The sequence below is a fragment of the Nestor notabilis genome, unplaced genomic scaffold (assembly GCF_000696875.1).
Source record: "Nestor notabilis isolate BGI_N333 unplaced genomic scaffold, ASM69687v1 scaffold22034, whole genome shotgun sequence".
Taxonomy (NCBI): domain Eukaryota; kingdom Metazoa; phylum Chordata; class Aves; order Psittaciformes; family Psittacidae; genus Nestor; species Nestor notabilis.
In genome coordinates this window covers 45,341-66,506 of record NW_009925522.1, presented here as the reverse complement: position 1 = coordinate 66,506, position 21,166 = coordinate 45,341, and the positions used below count along the sequence as shown (strand labels likewise).

The 21,166-nt window shown below is 50.0% G+C and overlaps 1 protein-coding gene across 1 annotated transcript in view; it reads right to left on the bottom strand.

The window, feature by feature from the left end:
• LOC104404637 (guanine nucleotide exchange factor VAV2-like) overlaps nucleotides 1-21,166 on the bottom strand; it is a gene marked incomplete at its 5' end in the record, with an annotated part of 84,856 nt that overhangs the window by 36,619 nt on the left and 27,071 nt on the right. The window contains 1 exon segment of the mRNA XM_010013112.1: nucleotides 5,265-5,323. Within this exon segment, the coding sequence (XP_010011414.1) occupies nucleotides 5,265-5,323 (59 nt within the window).

Below are 21,166 nucleotides of genomic sequence, written 5' to 3'. Positions count from 1 at the left end.
TGCGACACCCCAGTTTAGGACCAGCTGAGCCTCAAGCCCTTTACCCATGCCTGAGACAAGGGCTGCATTTCAGAGAGACCTTTCCAGCACCTCTGACTGTCGGCCCATGCACTGCCCCTGCTCAGCAGAGGAAGTGGATGAGCAGCACGAGGCAGGCGCACCCCAAAACCCAGCGAGCCCCACGTGTGACTGTTAAGCAAAGCTGAGCACACTGGAACTGCATCTTCATTATGCAAAGCTGCTGGTGGGGAGGGGGTGAGAGAAACTGCCTTTGCTTTTATTAGCAGATGCTTATGGGGTGACCTCAGCATCTCCCAAGCCTACAAAGCAGCCGCACAGGAAAACACGTCAATGATATTTTTCAGGCTCTCTGAGAAGCAGGCCTGTGAGGATACATACTTGCCAAAATAAATGTGTTATAAACGTTTTTAGCTGGAAAGGAACTGCTTTTAGCCAAGGATCCTGCTCACGGACAAGGGAGGAAGCCTTACGGTCACTCCTAAAGAAGGTTTGTCCATGTCACAAGAAGCCATCTCCACTCAACCTCTGCCTCACAAGGTCTGTGACTGGACCTCCATGGACCTGTGCTGGTTAGTCCCAGGACTGGTCCCAGTTCCCGACTCCCTGGAGCACAGGAGAGCTCTGCACAGCAACCATAGATGCTTCCAGACACGGATTCCTTCCACAGCCTTCTCCATCAATTTTAGAGCAATGCTTGAAGCACATACAATGGATACACTATGGCAGTAAAATACTAATGGGCAGAGTGCAACTACAGAGAGCACGTTGGCAATGAATAAAGTGGTCCTCGTAAAACCAGCCTCACAGGAGGAGAAGTCCCATAACTCCCTCCTCACCAGAAGACACTTGAGGACTCAGCTGACAGTGCCTTTAATTGCTCACCATCTCCACACACGACTGGACTCACCTCCTGTGTGAGCTGCCATCCCCAGGGGCAGAGACCAACCTGATCAGCATGAAGCCTCCATCACAGAATCTGCTCTGTCACCTCAGGGCATGTGATGTGCAGAGGTCAAACACCCACAGAACCAGCATCTTGGCTTCTATTTCTGTATCTGTTTAAATGCCAGGTAAACCTCTGCCCAGGGCAATGGGCTACACTCACTGCGTTTGTGCTGAGGGGAAACTAATGTCACTTGTTCTGCCAACAACTTGGCCGGCCTCAGACCTAAGGGGGTCGTGCCTTGGTCCCCAGAATGGGAAAACACAACCAGCCACTTCTCCTTCCCTCCACTGCCCGGCCAAAGCACAGCCACTGCTCCCGCAGGACAAAACCTCCGCTCACAAACAGGACTCACCCCAGCTCCCCATTTGCAAACGTTTTTACATCTATTTCACTAACTGCGGGGCCTTCTGAAGAAAGTCACGGAGAGGTTCACTTCATATATAAAGGATTTACTTAGATTAAGGGCCTCAGCGAAAGGCCTTTGAACATTCCAACTCCTTCCCGTTTTCAGATGGTTTCACTGTGCACACATTATAAATGCATGCAGGCAGCACAAGCCAATATTCCTTAACCTCCTGCTTCGCTTGCAAAACTTGGCTTCCAGGAAAAACATATATCTTGGGGAGATGAAAACACATGTGTCTCCCCACTCACAGCTCATGTTGAGCTCCGTGGGCTCACAAGCACAAGGTGGACAATGGCCAGAGCCCAGTGGACACCAGGACATGCCATGGGCAGCAGGAACAGGCAGGGCTGCAGCAGGGAAGTGGAAAGGGAAAAAAAGGCTTCAAGGAAAAATAAATCCTGGTTTACTGAGGCCTGCAACAAGAAGCCCTGTTCTCCTCCAGAGGCGAGTTCGCTCCGGAGCACGGGAAACCCTTTGCACAATACCTCGGTGTGACCAAGCTGCTCCTGTTCGCTACAAAACCCTCCCACCTACATGGAGCATTTACTGCCCCTGAGAAGCAGGGTAAGGACTTAGCAGGACACAAGTGGGGTCTGTGGTGGGAGCTCCCAGTGTCCTGGCTGTAACATAAAAGCTCTTGTTCAGTGACAGCCACGACGGGCAAGGAGCACGGCGGTAACTTCTCCCTGGGAGCGCTGACGTCCCTCCACACAGAGCATGGAAGGATGAGAAACAACAGCAATTAAACGTATTCCCCTCTCCTTAAGCAATGGGCAATGCTACACAACGAGGATCTTTTCTTTGTCCCCACATACAACAGCTCTGTAAGACAATGAACAATGAAAACTCCAGGAAAAGGGAACTAGCACATTCCTGCAGGACCTGTGCTCCCAAACCAGATCAAGGGCAGCGCTGCCAAGGCTGCATGAGCCCAGGGAACAGCAGGTCTCCTGTCCCACAAGCCAGGTGAGCAAAGGCTTTTCTCCTCTCCCCATTTCTGAGACACACAGAAAACTAAGGGATTTTCCCAGGGCCACGTACTACACCTGGGACAGAGCAAAGATCCTGCTTTCCCTTCCATGCATCTTCCCTTTCGTGCATCCACCTTCCCTTCTGGGCATCTTTATCCACAAAACTATCTTTCCACTGAATGCCTTAAAGAGAGAAAACATGCCTTTTTCTAGGAGGCACAAATAAGCCTTGTACCATCAAGGGGCTTTTTACATGGGAACTACCCAAAAAATAACCCAGTGTGGTGGTGGTGGTCCTGGCAACTACACACTGCTTCAGTTAGTGGAGAAACGCTGTCTGTGCTCCTCATGCAGCCTCGTGCAAGAGAGAAATGTGTTTTACCACCATTAGGGACCATCCCCTGCTCGGGGGAAGCCAGTGATGTGCCATGCTACAGCCGGGACACCAACACCTGCAACTGCTGAAACTTGCGTCATGGCTAGAACGGAGCAGGGGAGGACGGACACAGGGGCTGCGATAGCTGCAACGGATCAAGCACAGCCTCAGCCGGGTGCTGTGAACACAGCACTGCGTCGGAGATCATTTTCTGCCATGTTTTGCTGCTTGTAGCTTGTTTCTTGGAAGAAACACTCTGTCATCTCAACACAGCTATCCTGATAGCTATCTGGTTTACTCTGAGAAACAGGGCTTCTCAGGCAAGGTTCATGCGTCCAGGAATCATTAAGACAGAGAGACTATTTTTTTAAGTCACTGAATAGCATACAGGATTGATTTCTGGTTTTCTACCCTACCTGCCATGACACTGATTTAAGAACAAGTAAAAGGCTCAGGGATTTATTTCATTCTTAATTTGTGTGATCCTGATTCTTAGACCCAAAATAGGGGACGGAGCAGAGCCACATTCATACACCATCCCAACTGCACTCTATTTACCATGGTTTTGAGCACCATGCCTAAACCAATGAGCCTTCTACACTTATTTCAATGGCAGCATCCTCACAGAAGGAGGGAAGGTCAGGGACCCCCAGCATCAGTGGGGACCCCAGTGAGCTGAGGGGCAGTGGTGGCTGACGTGAGCAGCCTCTTTGGGGAGCCAGAGCTCCTGCTGGTTCCCACAGATTAAATTAATTCATCTGAGATTAGTTTCTGCCATTGAGGCTTTTCTGGTAGTGTGGCAAGAAATCACCTAATTAAAAGGACAAAGCAGGCAGGGATGGACAAGGTGAGGGCTCTCTGCCTGCAGGGACAGCGGTGGTGGGAGCAGATACCCCAGGAGGGGATTTTCCAGCTAAAGGAGCAGCAGCGTTTCCTGTTCTCGCAGAGCTGGCGGTGGGGAGGAGCTGGGTTAATGCGCAGGAAAATGGGGTTAGAAGCAAAGACCTGCTAAGCTCTGTGCTACTCTTGTGTAATTGTGGTGTCAAAGGCTTCCAAGATAAGGGATTTTAGTGGGAACTGTAAATGCTGGTTGTAAAATGAAGAAGAAAAAGCCACATATCCACAAGAACAGCAAAGTCTCCCTGCCCTGCATCCTCGCTATTGCCAGCCCTGGCAGCAGAAAACCTACAGAGAATCAACAGGGATTTAGCCAAAGCCTTCCCAGGGCACAGCCTGCTCCTTCATCCTCTACAGGACACCGGGACACTCCTGCCTGGAAGGGCTTTACCAGGGCTGACACAGTGGAGCCTCTCCCAGTGACGCTTAAACCCAGCTCTGGCAAAGGCACTGCAGCCTGTGTGTGGGTTCCCCCTCACCCTCCACCTCCCAGCGCCTTGGATGTTCCTTTTCCTTAAAATAATAATCACTGCATTGCTCAGGGCTACCCTTAATAATAAATAGTCCTTAACTTACAGCACGTCTTTATTTCTCAAACCTTCACCCCTCGAATATCCCCCCAAGTCCTGGTGGGATCTGTCAGATTTGTATTTAACAGATGGGAAGGCTCCGAGTTTGTTTTACACGTGAAAAGCTGTTTCCCTCTAGCAATATCAGTGCAGTTAAGGCAGCGAAAATAAGTTCAGACAGTGGAAATGGAGGTGTGGGGTGGTGGGCATGAGCAGCAGCGTGAGGCGTGAGGGGGGCTCACCCACAGCATCCCCACAGCCTGGCCGCGGCTGTGCTGGCCCTGGGACGCAGCCACAGACCAGTGCCATGATACACCCTGCCACAACAGCAAGACACGTTCTGCAGGGAAAAGCAAATGTGTTCTATGGCTGGGGAAAAGAAACAACCCCCCAAAAAAGGAGGAAAGGTACCTGAGGCTGAGAACTCGTCCCAGTTGTGTCTGTGGTCTTAATGAGATGTTGCTAGATTAATAATGAAAACACACACTAACAAGAAAACCATCTGCAAACTAATTTTGCAGGGAATTGAATAAAGACCATGATAACAGCTCTGCTTAATAGCACTGTGTGCTGGTTTCAATTCCTTCCCCATTGCTCCTTCCACGGCCAGAGGAGGAGCAGCCCCACAGCCCACCCGGGGCACCAGGGCTGGTTCACTTCTTACCCCCCTCTGCCCGCACAGCACTGACGTGTCTTTGTCGAGGCCAGGAAGACATTTCCCAGTGGCCAGTGACTGAGAGGCCACCTGAGCAAAGTGGGGACAGTGGGGTGACACCACAGCTCCATGGGCAGGGCAAAGGGCGCTGCTGGCTTTACTGGGATCCCACTAAACCCACCCGCTGCCCCCCCAGCAGGCACATCACACACAACTCATGACACTTATTTTCTTTGTAAGCTATTCTTAAGCAGCCTGTGAGGAGTTTTTACATGTACCCAGTTACATCCCAAAGGCATCCTTGATGACTGTTTAACCCTAATATGTGTAGCTTCTAAAGAGTCTGATGTGATTAAGTATTAGCAGTATGAATAGGGAGAGATAAAAACATAATTTAAAGCACCAGGTTGAAAAGGATCTTACCTAATTCCTTTGGTTTGAGCAATACTGTGGAAGGAGATTCTGGATACTGCAGAGATCACCTGGAGAGAGAAAAAGACGCTGATGCGCTTATTGATGACAGAGGAAAGTTTGGTGGGAACTGGAGGATCCACAGCCTGAAGGCCCACTGAAATGGGTGAGCTCCAGCCCCCCATCAGTCACAGTACGGTGCCACCAGGCCGTGGGAGACACTGAGTGCAAACACTGCTTTTGGTTCTATTAATGAGCTTAAAAAACATTTAACCCTTGGCTATAAAGCTACCCATTCAACAACATTATCCGAGGAAACTCCATCCCACCACTCACATAACACATGCAGACCTGCTTCAGTAGGTTTTATGCAATGCTGAGAATCACTGAATACCCCTCTTACTTCTGTGTTTTATTACAAAAAGGCTTATAGCTCCTTTCGTCTCTCCCACACAAAATGATCTTATTGAGGCAATGTGCCAAGACTGCAGGGTTTTGACTTCTTGCATTTCAGTACAGATGCATCACCAGTTTGTCAGAGGTGAGCACCGACCGTCGCCGTCCCTGGCAGAGAGCAGCCAGAAGTGATTCAACAACCAAGTATTTTCATCAGCATCTCAAGCAGGAACAGTGAGACACCAGCTCCCCCTGAAAGCTCCAGTTCCTGGTAGAAGCTTTAATTGCTACACAGAATTTTCAATGAACATTCTTCAGTTCTTAACCACAAGGAATGGTTTCAGCCTCTTACAGACACATTTTGCTCTTGCCCAAATTCATCATTTCAAAGCTACATTGAAAAAACAAACCTATTATTTTTGGACGGGTTTCCCACCCACTGGCACGAATAGAGATGTCTGGATCCAGGACACGGATAAAGGGCTTCCTGAGCAGTCCGGGCTGCCCAGGGCCCCAGCCCTCCTCCAGGCACACAGAACCTGAGCACCATCGGGGGTGCTGCTGCTTGGAGCTGTCCTGCACCCAGCCCAGCCCAGAGGCACCCGTCAGTTCTGCCTTTTTAGGGACCCGCGCTGGAGGATGCTAAAGCACCTCCACACGTGTCATCCAGGGCAGCATGAGCCCCCAGAGCCTGACTTTGTTCCTGGGGCTGCCGCTGGTACTTGAAGCCTTTCTCCATCCCACATTATTACTCCAGAGCATCAGAGTCACATCAGGGATCCTCATGCAAATCCTTCCTGCTGCCGGAGCCACACCTGGGGGGATGGACACATGCAGCTCCTTGCGACCAAGCAGCTCCTGCTGCAACAGACCCTGCGCCAAACCCCGTCTTCTCCTCCACCTCTTGCTACCTTCCTCCCTCTAATTTTCCTGCTCCTTTACCATGAGCTTCAGCTGCTGCTGCCCCGCACATGGTCCTGAAGCTGGGGCGGCAACAAAGGAGCTGCCACAGTTTGGTATTTAGGGTTGACTTTCACATGGAGAACAGAGATACCGAATTATTCAACAAGGCACATGAGACTCTGTGAATGTCAAAACTTGGCCAAGTTTCTCCCTGGTATAAGATGTCAGTAAGTGGAGTTCAGCACAGAAAGAAGCTCCAGAGCAAGAGGGAATTTTTCTTGCACCTGGGATGCTCTATTGACCCTGTGCAATGCTTCTTGCAAGAGGCCTTCACCAAAGCATTCTTCCATATCTTTGAGATGTTGCCTCTGACATTTCCTGCTAAGCAGAGGATGGGGATGAAGGATTTCTTTAATTAGACAAAGCACTACTTTTGCTACTGCTGTCGTGAGCGTATTTTGGCCAATTTCTCATTCTCAAGAGCCCATCTGGAGAGCTACCAGACCATCACCCCGGCACGCCTGGTTTTACAGGGATGCCCTGGAGCCACTGATCACAGACCATAATTACTGTGCAGCTAGAGGAGGAACAGTAAACCTTCCCAAGCAGAAATTCAGAGCCATGAATGGAAATGCAGTGAAGTTCCTCATTTTACTGCAATCTAACCAAAAAGCAGCTCTCCTGGCACAAGACTCCCAGTGACATTGCCACCTCCATGGGAGGTGTTAAGCAAACCTGGTTCTCTGAGTCCCTTTCACACCCCATCTCTCACATGAGACTGTCTCTTGTGTGTCCTGGCTTTGAGGAGTATCAAGCAAAAGACATGGCTTCTGGTAACATCATGTTTCAATGAGCAAACCTGACCTGGAGAAACCCAATGGGGCTGAGGAAGCCCTACCTGCAAAACACATCCCTCTTGGTGCTAAGGTGCATGCTGTTGTTTCAGTCTGCTTTTCTAAATAAGGTTGGCTTTGTCTTTAGAAATGGCATGAACAGCAGCAGGAAAAAGCAAGTTAAAACAGAACCAGGATTCAAAGAAATCAGGTCTCACTCCCCTGATTGTCAGCAACTTAAAACACCGCTTCAGGCACATTATTAAATCTCTGTGCCGCAGTCTCCCACCTCTAAAATTCTCCCCAGTTAGGGAAAGGAGGTGGGACTCAGTTCATGAGCACCCAGGAAAGGCTCCGGGGCTTGGTAAGGTAGAGCCATGGCATGGAGCGTTGCAGAGCATCGCTGCCCACATGCAGCACCTGCACAGGCTGAGCCCAAACAGGGCGCAGAGGCTGGAGAGCCGCTGACACCCCCAGCCCTGCTCCCACTGGGCTCAAAATAGTGCCAGGGAAGTCCTAGGCTGACTGAATGAGTCTCTTCTGCAGTCTATTATTAGACTTCTGAAGTAAAAAATCAGTTTATGAATCAGACGGTTACACCGCAGGGTTTGACTTCCAGGGAAATCTAAGAGAAAAGCACACTGTTCTCCATGCCAACTACTGCTGCTTTGTTCTTGCATGAAAAGCCCCAAGCACTGAACATCCCAGCACATCAAAGCCCCGGACCTGGTTCCAGCAACGAGGCAGCACTCACCGATGTGCTTCCCTATGCTCCGGCTCCCAGAGCAGTGCTCAGGTACAAGAGCAAAGCAACCCACTTTGAGGGATCAGGTTCAAAGAGCCTCCCTGAGCTTGGCATCTCCGAAAGCACGGCTGGACAGCAACTGTCCCAGCATCAAGGAGTGTTTTTCCAACAACTCCTCCCGCTAACGCAGTAGCCAAGAGCAAGAAAAGCCAAGTGCAACCCCAGCTCCTCTTACAGCTCCCGCACTCCAGGCCCCAGCCAGGGAAGTGCTTAAGCACGCATTCAAGGACAAGTAATCCTCTCAATTTCAACAGGATTAAACAACATTCTTAAAAGTAAGTCAATCCTTGCATGTTTGCTAAACTGTGTCTCATTTTCCCTGCAAAGCAGCTTCTTATTTGCACAGAAACCCAACAATATTTCCTGCCACTCCCGGCTCCCTGAGCAGTTTCGCACCCGCCCGCAGCCACTGGCACCCAGGGTCCCTGATCTCATCTGAGGCTTTTCGTTCCTACTGCAATACAAGGACATATTTAATACCACGAACGCAGGCAGGACACTAAGTGGAGTTACAGCTCACTGGTTATTCATTCCTTCCTTTTCTCTTAGGGCCACCTGGAAACACGGATGCTTTGGTTCCCAACGCAGATGGTGTAACAAAAAGAAAAAAGATTTCTTGCTGTGGGACATCAATTCCCTTCAGATTTGTGCTGATTATTTCATCGCTCAGGTATTTGGGCTTCCCCTCTCAAAACTACCCGTGAATCCAGAAGAACCGAGGCTGCTGCATCCTGGAAGTGCTCCTGCAGCACATCAGGAGTAAGAGCTTCCAAATGTGCCAGTCCCTTGAACCAACACCCGAAAAGGCTTCAAGGACTGAAACCACCTCATGGGTGAGCATCAGGTCAGTCAGTGGGGAGCACTGGGGGCTCTCCCGGCCCCATCCAGAGGCAGCAATGTCCTGGAGGAAGCACCCGCTCAGCACTGACAGGCGAGAGGGTTGGCAAAGCCATTGGAATTCACTGCTTGGGAAAACTACCTTTATCTGGGCATTCGTCTACTGAGAGGAGGGCTGTGGGCTTAAACAACAGGGGCTTAATGCAGATTATTACTGTTATTACTTCTTCGCCCATTTCTCAATGTAATTTCCTCCAAGAAAACTGCATTCAACTTGCAAACATTACCCTGAAAGCTATAAATAACATCCTGCTGACAGTAAGATGCCACAAACAGAGCTATAAAGGCAGCGGTGCAGGCGATGCACAGCCAGATTTGCTCTACAGTCAACCTGCAAAGCATTAGTGGGAAATTTCGAGTGGTTTCACTGTGAAAGGTGAGGGATGCCCTTCACATTCCAGCATTCCAGCTTGCCTTGTATTTTTAGACATGAGCTAAATCCAACCGCCAGCTGATCATTTCCTGACCAGCACAGGCTGTGTGTGACCAGTGACCAGTGCTGGGAATCAGCAGAACCAGACATGGAGCACGAGGGCCCTGCCTGCGATTTCAGGGGCTGAGCTGCAGAGGCCTTGTGGAGAGACCCTGATTTAAAAAGGCACCCAGTTCTGCTCTGCATGGGAAGAAGAACGAAAAGGGGAGGGGAATCAAGACTCAGCCTGGTTCTCCTCACATTCACTGGTCACTGCAAGAATCCTGGCTGAGGGAAGAGACGGGATAAACCAAACAAAAATATCCCCCACATCAGCACCTTCAGAAATCCAGCACTTTTCTTCTCCCTCACCAGGAGCACTTTCCTTTAGGAATTACACATTTCAAAATAAACTAAAGCAAAGCAAAACCCAAATGATTAAGGCTCTCCTATTTCCTCCAGTGTTGTTTATTGCTGATGGCATCTGCCTGCATCTAGAAAACTCTCAAATAAACTCACTCCTTGCTTGAAAAAACAAACTAGCCAAAACCCAACAAACCCATATTTGCTTCTTTTTTAGCAGGAATAACACTGGGCAGAGGCCTTGATGCTGCTACCTCTGCACACACACTTTGGGGAAGGGGAGGGCAAAGGTAGTTTCAGAGCCTGAAATTACGTGGAGTGATGTCCTGGATTGCCCCTAAACTCATGAAGAGCAAAAGAAACCCTCAGGTCTCCAGAATGAGCAGCACACGTGACTTTGTGACTACAGATGGGGCAGGCACGAGGCTCTGCCTGCAGCACATCAACAGCACGGGGTATCCTCAAGGAGAGTCCTCACACCTGAGCTTTTCTTTGGATTGGGCTTGCAGTTAGGAAACTGCAAGCCAGGCAAACACAAAGTCACCTTTGCCTCCAGGAACCACGGGGATTCCAGCCAAGGGGATTGCAAAAGCGCGGAATGCTGCAGGAGACGATCCCCCTTCCCCCAGTATTGATTGGATTTGTCGAAACAGATGGAACAAACAGCTCGTCGGATGCACAACACAGCTATCCAGACCTGCTTCCAAGAAACCGGCTTAAGTCCGTATTAAGTTTAATCCTTTTTGATCAAGGCCTTGGATGTAAGCAAAAAACATTACAGATTTTGCCATACCTTTAAGTCCCCATTTCCACTTTGCCCTGAAACAGTTGGGCAGTCAGAGAAAAACACATGGAGACCAAAAAGAGTCTTAGGGACATTTTGCAAGTGCAGGTTGCTCTGGTTGAAGCTTCAGATGCTCCACAGCCAGTGATAAGGAGAAATCCCTCACACACGCAGGTGCCTGCCTGTTTCTACCCTCGATCTCCCCATCTTGCACACCTAAACTGGAGGGATGTGCCGCAGCCGCTGCTGCCTGACCCTGAGATTGGCATGAGCCGCTCGCACATCTCAGTCACCCCTGGGTCTCCCTGCACACATGGAAAACAACTATGCTACATGTCAGAAACAAAAAAGGGGGTTCCATCCCTAATATTTTGACTGCAGAAACACCTTCAGCTCCCGCTGATTTGTTTCTCAAAGGATGGCTCTCAAAATAGCAAACACTGACTTCCCCAAACCCATGATTAACTAGAAGCCTCAGCAGAGGCTTTCAAACAAGACTTGTCATCCGGACCCCCTCCCAGACCAGTTCCTGTGCTCCCAAGAGGACGGCACCGGCCGTGCCATCGGATCACGACCTCTGACGCTCACAGCCACGTTTTTCCCCTGGCTTAATTCCATTATGCCAATTAATGTATTTACACCTGCAGAAAGGCAGGAGCCTGGCACCGATGGAGAAACAATCCACAAAGCAGCTTCCAGAAACTCTGACAGCCAGAAACTACCTCCCTTCCTCACACACAGTAACGGTGGATAAATATACCCATGAAGTGCTTTGATTTGACTGAGTATGTTAAACTTAGTCTCTGCTCTGCCTCTGCAGACAGCACATTTACTGCTGTGTGGGTGACTGAAACACGCATCACTCACAGCACACTGCAAACTGGCGCGTGAAGCAACTGCAGTGAAAGATACCCGAAACACTGGCTCCCTTCGCAGGGTGTGCATGGTCACGGCTCACAGATTGTGGGGCGGAAGGGAAGCTGGATGGATTTCCACGGTCACTACTGTACAGAGGGCGAGACAAGATGATCTAAGGGTCCCTCTAGACCTAACAAATCCATACAGCTGTAAAAAAACAGAATACAAAAAATATTGTAGACTAGATCTTGGCTGTCTTCAAGAAAATAAAGGAAAGGAAGAGTCAGGCATGATGTTTTCAGTCAATGATTTGAAGAATGTAAATAGCTTTGTCAAAGATGCTCAGGCAGATTTCCCAGCTGGATGGTCCACCATGAACTCAACTTCACTCTCAGGACCTGCAGCACGTACCAGGATGGTTTCAAACAGCAGGAAAAGCAAAGGTGAGCCCTGGTTCCACTGGAGCAGGGTGGGAAACACCACACAGAGTATTCACACCCAGGGGAACATGATCCTGATGCCCCAGCACAGCCCCACTCGCTGCGCGGTGGTGAGAGTTACATCAGCTCCTCAGTGGTACCGTGCAACTCCAAAGTGTCACCAGCTGTTTATCTGCTGCTAAAATGTGTTTAAAAATTAATAGGAACAGACTGAGCAAGTGTGGAACACACAGAAACCGGGAGCTTCGAGGAATTTCAACATGCAACGTTAAAATCACGTTGGCTGTAAAGAGCGAGCTCCAGCCCCGGTACAGGAAAGAGGTGCCAAAAATACACACCCATGAGCACACAATCAGCCACAGAAAGGGAAATGCAGCTCCAGCCACTACGTGCTCTTTCTTCCAGCCCTTGAGTCAGAGCTCAGGGACAAAGAGCAGCCGGGTGGCACTGTGGTCACTGTGGGTTGCAGGGGGAAGGAGAAATAAAGGGCTCAATCTCTGTGCTCACAGGGGCTCCCTTCAGCACAGCCCATGGCCCGTGCTAAGGGCTCAGGTTGTGAACACATGTCGCTGACAGAGGTCATCATTCTGCGGCAAGATGGATGTGAGCCCTTGACAACAAGGGACTGGTGGGGCCCCAGCACCACGTTGGGCATTTACCAACGGGCTAAGATGGGGGAAAAACCAGCAGAAAAGGAACAGGAATGACTGGTCCCAGAAGGGCAGGGCTGCAGAGCTCTGGACAGCATTATAAATAAAAGCCAACACCTAGAACTGCATCCCAAAGGCCACTCATGCAAATCTGAAGATGAGCTCAGAGCAACCATTACAGAAATAACTGCTGCTCTTAGGTACGAGCAGGCGAGGAGCAGAGCTTCACAGGAAACTCCTCCCTGGAGCTCTTGTCCAGAATAGATATACTGCAATAAAATGGGCTGGTTTCTGCCCAGGACACCTCCTGGAAATGCCTGACAAGTATTTGCTTGTAGTAAAGGAATGGAACAGGAAACTAATACTTGTTCTTAGCCATCTCTCCTGACTTTTCCTTATGGCAGCAGGGGCACTGAGAGTACATTTAACCTGGAGGCTGAAGTCTTATTGACTTCACCAGAGCAAACAAGCAAAGCGGCCCAGACTCCTGCTGCACATGGCATCGTACATACCCAAACACCACCCAGGTCAGGGCGACACCCTGCTCAGGTGTCTCATGCAGGGCTCCGACATGGGCAGAAGCGCAGCACCATGAAAATTTGGGCTGCAGAAAACTCAGGTGTGGGACAGCAAAAAGATGAGACAGCTTTGTGCTGCAGTGGATACCAACAGGCATGTTGGGTTCATCCAATAAGGAAAAAACACCAGGCAGTTTTTTATTTGAATCCACAAACATTCAAACAAAATATTTTCCATTTTTTGACAAAAACACCCCCAAATGCCCGTGAAAATTGAGTTTTAATGACTTTCCCCCGTCTGCTTTAAAGGATGTTCTTTGTTCAACACATCTCTTTTCCATGACATGTTTTGCCCAGATGTAGATGATGTGCCTGGACTGCAGAAAAGAGCATGTGATAGCACCACCAAAAGGTAACCAGCTCAGACTAACCCTCACAAAAGAAAACCTTTCATTTCACGTCAGGTCCTCTGCAATGAGCTGCACCGGTATCACTTCATCAGCCTGCAGAGCAAACCAGTCCACAGGGATGGATCTGAAAGGTTTGAATAATTCCACATCAAAATGAACCGTACTTGGATGAGACTTCCACCAAAGCATCGAGACAGAACAAGACAGGCTGCGAGAGGAAAGAGGGGAAATATATTCTTGTCAAAATGACATTCCCCTTAGGGGTACAATCTCCACAAAAGCATTTACCCACGCGCACTGTGTTGGATTCCACATTCCTCACTTCTGAAACACATTGTGCCGGGTACTTGAATAATTGTGTTTGACTTAATTAACAATTTAACATCCACACGTGTGGCTTTACAGCGGGAGGAACAGAATCCCACGTTTGAACAAGTAAAAGGAAGAGACGGTTGGACAATAGGTGTCTGATTGTGCGTGTTCCCTGCTCTGAAAGTACATTTGCAAAAGAAACGTCGAAGCGAACTCTCCCTCACTGGCTGTCAATGGGATTTCAGTGGCACGAGTGGTCAGCAACGAGGAAAGAGAGGGCAGAGTGTCAGTGAGTGCCAGGGGACTCACCTGTCCAAGAACCACAGCGTGAGCTTCTCCTCCGCAGCACCAGCAGCGCAAGTGGGCTGGAACGGCCACTGCGCCCCGAGACAAAGTGAAAATGAACAACGTTACAAATAAACAAATGAGAAGTGCGACTGTGAGACGCGGCTCTGGCGTCACAGCCTGCTCATCACCTGGATTTCCTCTGGGGACATAAATACCGAGCTCTCTTCTGCTGCTCCACATGTCATTCTCCTCAATCCCAAACCCAGTGTAAAGAAGCATGATGGTAAGACATCAGAGTGGAAACGACACGCTCTGATGGGGAAAAGCTATGCAGAAGGAGGGACCAGAACTGTATCAAACTATATTAAAAAGCTGGCGCAGAAACAAGCCCGAACATCTCCCTGTAAAGCAGCTCAGCTCTCTGGGGCTCGGTTTAGCAGACATCCTTTCATTAGAGTCGCTGAAGATGACTGTTTAGCAGTTCCAATAAGGTGGATGGAGAGGGAGGATTTTTTTTTCCCCACTAAGATTTCAGAAGGGCCTAAGGCAGAAATAAGGGCAAGCCTCCTGATCCAGGCTTTGGTTTCTGCCCTGCTCATTAACCCACCCAGTGAGCACCAAAGTCTGGACTGGTCACAGGCTAGGGGCTCCTTCAGTTGGAGGGTCACTGAGTCCAGGGTGGCTCATTCAGAGAGACAAGGAGTAGGCACGTGGATGGTGCAAACAAAAAAGCCAGAGGGGATGGGATGAAAAGTGGGGCTCCATGGCCAGAACAGCAGCACCTCTGCCCCACATGCGCCTCTAACAGAGCCAGCTGGCACATCATGTGAAGAGCATGATGCCTTTTATCACAGAAACCCCCAAAGAGGAATGCAGCAGCTTGGAAGAAGCTTCCATCTACACCGCTCTGGAGAAAGATCTTTCACATCTTCTAATCAGCTCCTCTTCCAGCTGAGGACAGGAATTGCCGCATCCCACCAAGCAGCAGAGGAAGCAGCGAGGAAGCAGCATCCCCCCTGCGAGTATCAGGGTGAGGTTCCTGCGTGGTGGCTGATGCTCTTCAGCACCAAAGAGCTGCCAGTAACTCTTCCTGGGCCTCAGTCCTTCCCGCTAAACCTTGGGTCCCCTCCAGATTCATCGCTGCAGCACATTATTCACCCTCATTATCATAAGATCTTGGTGCACAAGCACAGACCAAGACGCTGTAAGTCGATACGGTGTTTGTGCACCCACCGAGCTCGAGCTGCGCTGCCACGGCCCCTTTCCACAACAGATAACTCTGATTTCTCAAACACGGCACGAGCAGAGGAGCTGCTCCAACCATCACACAAATGCCCACACAGCAAAGAAGAGAGAGGACAAATGCCAGGAAAGCAGCGAGAATAATAATGGAAAGGATTATAGAAATAATCTAATGGGCTTCGGAAGACCACAACCAGCACCAGCGCCATGGGTTGTCCAGCTGCCAACTAAGACAACATCAACCTCCTACGTTTCCATCAAAATGTTAAACAATGACGTGACATGGTCTTTGCTACCAGAGAAAGCCAAACAGAGAGACCTTCTGGGTTTAATCGCCTGATGGTTTCTACCCACAGCCCTGTCCCCAGGGTGGACCCTTAGACATGCTGCATTACCTAATCCCAAAGGTGGCAAAAATAGGCTGGAGATTTCAATAACGACAATCACATCCACTTTGGCTTTTTCCACTTTGAAAACGAAGAGAACAGGAGTTGTGACATGTAAAAAACTGCACTGTTAAAAACAACATTAAAAACACAGCTATTTGGCCCTAAGGCCCACAGAGAAAGATGTTTCATTATCCAAGTCTAAAAGCATAATTATGCTTTCATAATTTCTGCAATACAAAAGGGAAGTCTTTTGGCTCGTTCTGCTCTCCTAAAGCTGCATTTGAACAGGAACCCTGAGGCTGGCACCACTCGCCTGTCCATTCCCCCAGGATCCCAGCAATCCCCCTGAGCAGCCTCCCCCAGCTCTCCCCCTCCACATCCCACACGTCTATGCACAGAGCATCAGCATTCCCCCTGTGCAGATGCCCAAAGCATCTCCTCTTCCCCTCTGGGGAGATGCTCATTTCAGTCAAAAAATGACTCGATTATCAACCTTTAGGATACCTGACAAATTCAGCATCACACTGACAAGCTGTACCACCTTAACTGGGCTTCTCCAGGCAGCAGGGCTGGCCTGCCAGAGCCCCCCAACACCGAGGTGGGTTTTACTGCTGCTCTCGCTCAGGCCCGTGTGCAGCCGGTGCCAGATCCAAGCAGCTCGAATCCAAGCCGCTTGCTTGGCACTAAAATCTGGTTTCCATAGAAACAGGTAGTAGCACGTAGGAGCTAAATCTTATTTACTCAGTAAAAGAACAGGGCTTTCCAGGCTGTGATTTAGACCTAGGGGTAAGTGCAACATTACTGGGAATACAAAGATCTCATGGTGGCAAAGAACATAGCTTTTAAACAAACAATTTAATACCAATTGTTATAATAAGACTAACAAACTGACACACGTCCTCTTTAAAAAGTCCACCAGCCCACTGGCTTCCCTCATAAATACTTGAATCTCATTTTTTCTTAAATGCCAGTGGGTTTTGGCAGATCAATTTCTTTCCTCTTCCTCTGCTCCCCCAGTCAGAAATAATCCCACTAACAAATGAGGAAATCTGCAGTTAGTTAATGACTGTAACTTGGGCGCAACCAGCACTTAAAGCAAGTGGCTTGACCTCTAACAAGAGTCTAACAAGATACCCTCTAACTGTAAGCTCTCACTTGTTCAGCTCTCACTTCTTCAGCAGATATATTTAGAGCAGAACTGGTGCAACGTGCACAAATCACTTCTTTCTCCTGTTGTAAGTGGAGACAGGCACTGATCACCGGAGCAGCTTCACTGCAGTGAAATGCTGTGTTGCTTGTTTGCAGAACATTTAATTTTGGGTGCATCCCATGCTCTCTGCTAAGAGGAGCAGCTACTTGTGCACCCCCAAATGCATACGCACACAAAATCTGTTAATGCTTTGAGTGGTAAGATTTGTAAGTTGGAGATACCCTTAAAATGACTGTGCCTTGCCCTGCACAATTGCAGAGTTGGAATATTTATTATTTCGGATGAATAATACATGACGGTGATGTAAATCCAGTCCCAGCTGAGAACGTGCTCTCCAGCAAGGAGCAGTGAGGTTTCGGGGACGCACTGTGCTGTCTGGAGGTAACGTTCATCTCTCTGCTAACGAAGGCAGTTGCTGCCCTGGCATGGAAAAGGGGCTGCAAAACTCTAATTAATGGTATTCAAACCCCATGCACATCACTCCCCACGACAGCCCAAATCTCTTCCCGCCAGAGACCCTGGGGCTAACTCCAGCCCTTGCTATAGGGAACTGAGGGCAATTTAAAATAAATAAAGCACTTGCAAGCATTTCCTTGCCTGGGAGGAACTGGGGGAAAGCAATCGCTTCGGGAAAGGTCACTGAATAAAGATGATCTGCACAACCTGGGGAAGGATTCTGTTAATCCCCTTTAACGGGGCTCAGCCACGCTCCTGCCAAAGGCACTGATTTTGCTGAGTGTGGAGGACAGTGGGGGCTGCCCCAGAACAGCCTCGTCCCACGGTCCCTGTGCCACATCTCAGCCATGAATCCAGAGCAGCTCCTCCTCAGGCCGTGTCCCGCTGTGCTGGACCAGAATCCCCAGAAACCACCACAGCTCTGGACAGACATTGCAAACTGTTATTTTTAAGATGACTGTGGAAGGGACTTTCAAGCCAAACTGACAGCATCTGATGGTTGCTCATTAGCTGAGCCTGCGATGACATTGCTCATGGCTCTGTCAGGGTAATAAAGGAACAAGCCAGCAAACAAAGCAAAAATCAATATGGATGAGTGCAATATTTTTCATAATGTCTTTATTGTGCACAGCTTTCCTCACGCAGCTATTATTAGACACTTTCTCTTCCTTTTGCAGGGAGTGAAGAGATGGGAAATGTTCTTATTCATAACTGCCACAGCAGAAAATCATACACTGATTTCATCATCCCTGAAGAGTTTATAAATTAAACCCAAACAAGAACAGACTAAGTCAAACATCCATCCTAACTGGTGGACCCGGTGTCGCCGCTCACGGGCAGCTGGGGACATCTACATGGCGCCGGGACCCCTGAGCGGTGGAGCAGAAAACGGGCTGAGCCCCTGGATGCTCGTTGTAGGAGGAAAGGAAATAAAACTCCACTTGACAGGAAACTTTGCCAGCAAACGCAGCAGAATCGCATCCTTCCCACCAGCATCCTCCCCATGAAAGCAGTGACCCCAAACAACTGATGCCAAAGGGAAGGTTTTACACTGGATGTGAAGGCTCAAGGCCAGAAGCAAAAGCATGCTGTGCCGCAGGGAACTGTGCTGTACACCAGGCAGACAGGAGTGATGGCTCGCAGCAAGGGTCATCCTGCCCTGAAAGAGGTGACACACAGGGAGGAGCTTGGGGAAACACCAGGCTTCCACCAACAGCAACCTGGACCTGACGCTGATGCATTGGACACCACCTTCCTGCAGCTGGGCTTCCCACACCCAGCATTGCAGCACAGGGGGCTGGAGCCCCGGTTTTGGGGTGCTCTGCACCCCCGTGTCTGCAGAGCTCTGCTCTGCCCTGACATGATCAGTGGGGCTGTTCCAATCTGTATTTACACATTGCAAAGCAGGTGCTGCAGGATAAACTCAGAAGCACCACGATTCCAGGCAGGAGCACTGCCCAGCAGACATCTCTCCATCCCCACCAGGACTGCAAGGGATTGATGCCTCCCGACATTGATTAGGTACAGTGAAAATTACCTTAATTCCCCCCAGTGAACCAACACCCGCCAAGGTCAGAGCAAGTTGTGCTTTCAGGCTTGGTGTGTGAAAAGCTCTTGGACACAAAGGGGGAAGCACTGACAGCACAAGCTTTGCTGTAAAGCAACGGGAGTTACCTGCCGGGCTCAAAAAGCTGCTGCCACCCTCTTCTGTCCCCTGCGTCACCTCCTGACAGCCCCACTGCAGCTGCTCGGGCTGTTTTCTGGCACGGTGCAATAATAAGAGCAATGCTTTCACAAGGTCCTCAATCTGTGAGCCTCACCCACCGTCAGGAGACACTGGACCACTAATGGCACCTGCTGGATGCAGGAAGGGCTCTTACACGTTAAGGTTGTCTTGTTCTGCTGCTGCCAGCGCGGCGCAGGGCTGAGCTTGCCAGCAAAGCAAACCCGAGGCTGCCGAGTGCCAGCCCCGCTGCAGCCAGGTGCCAGCCAGCCCCGGAGCCTCACCAGAGCCATGAACACACCAACACACCTTGCTGCTGCCTGGTCATTGTGCTCTGCCCCACTAACGGTGCAGCTGATGGCCTTCAAAGGCTGCAGGGGAATCTCTGCTTTTATGTGCAGCCAGTTGCATTTTGATACCTGTACCTGGGCTGTTGAATTTAATAAGGGACTAAAGAAAAAGAAACAATTCCTCTGTGGCTTTGCTTTTGGTGAGTAAGCAGAAACCATTGATTAAAAATGAGAAACGAGAAGAGGAAGTAGCTCTCTGCTTCATAAACAGCTCAAGATACAATGGTTTATACTGTACATAAATTTAAACAGAGTAATAAATAGCCTCTTCTTGGATACTGGCCTAAGCAAAATGATGGCAGGATGGAAGCAGTGCTGCAGGGATGGACCATCTGCACTTAACACGGACGGTAACACCTAAATGAGGACAGATGAGAAGATTTTACCTGTCTTGGAACTAGTCAGGCTCAGCCCGAGGTTCCCAGCCTGGCTCTGGCCTCGGCAGAGGGAAGATGCAGCACAGAAAGCAAATGGCACAGACGGAGCAGACCTCGGCAATGGGAAACGTGTACCAACATCACCCAGTGCCGCTACGGCAGCAGGCGGGGTCTGCAGCCCCGCGGCACACAGCGAGGCGGGTACAGCTGCAGAAGAGCCCCCGCACAGAGCTGGGGGAAGGCGTGTGCTCCTCCGTAAGAGCAACCCCACCTCCGTGAAGATCCCCCACCGCTGGTGCGCAAAAGCAGGAATCAGCCTCTGCCAGCCTGCACAGAGCGAGCTGCTCTGCTTCGGGACAGGAGGAAATCAGATCTTTGGGAGCACTCTGCACAGCAGCAGGTCCTGCACAAACCCTGCCCAGTCCTGCACCACCAGCACTGTTGCTGCTGGCACTTCTCAGCACCAAACACTTCACAGCCATTAACGAATCCCCACAAAAACCCTGTGAACAGTCAGTGCCATTTTTTCAGATGGAAAAACTCGTGGTCCGAAGATGTTTGATCAACGTGGCCAAGAGGAGGAATGAGCGGATGGGGCCGGGGAGCCCCAAGGCAGGGAGGGAGCTGAGCCGTGCCCTGAGCGGCCAAGAAAAACCGAGCTGTATTTACACCAAACAGCAGGTATAAAAGCACAGAGCCACGGCCCAGCGCAGCTCCGTGCAAAGGGGAGTGGGAGTTATACACAGAGCCCTGTGTTGAAGCAGTATTTATTCCACTGAGCGCTCATGGGGCGGTGCGAGGCGCCGCGGGCTCTGCTGCAGGCGGAACCACAGCCGCGCCACAGCGGAGCAGGCAGCTCGGGCCAGGCAAAGAGGGAAGAAAACTCAAGGACAAGGCACAGCCTGGTAAAGAGATTTTCTCCTGCACCCTCGTCCAGATTCCCACGGGGAAAACATGAGCGAGTTAACTCACTGCACAATCGGGTCCGTGGGGGGAGTGAGTTGCAGAGGTTGAAGAGCACTTGCTTTTGGCAATGCAACCTCCACCATCGTGCCAACCACTTGAGCCTTGCACCGCGGCCGAGATGCCGGCAGTGTTATTGTTGGAGACAGCAGAATAAATCTCCAAGGGCGTCGCAGGAGAAAGGGAGAAATAAAACCAGGTTTAACTCTTTGGGGATGAAAAAATAGCATGGAAAATACACTTGAGGATGCAGACTGTTATGGGGCTCCCTCCTCCCCTTGCCTTCCCCAACAAAATGTGCACAAACACATCCTGTGGCCGGGGCTTTTCATCCG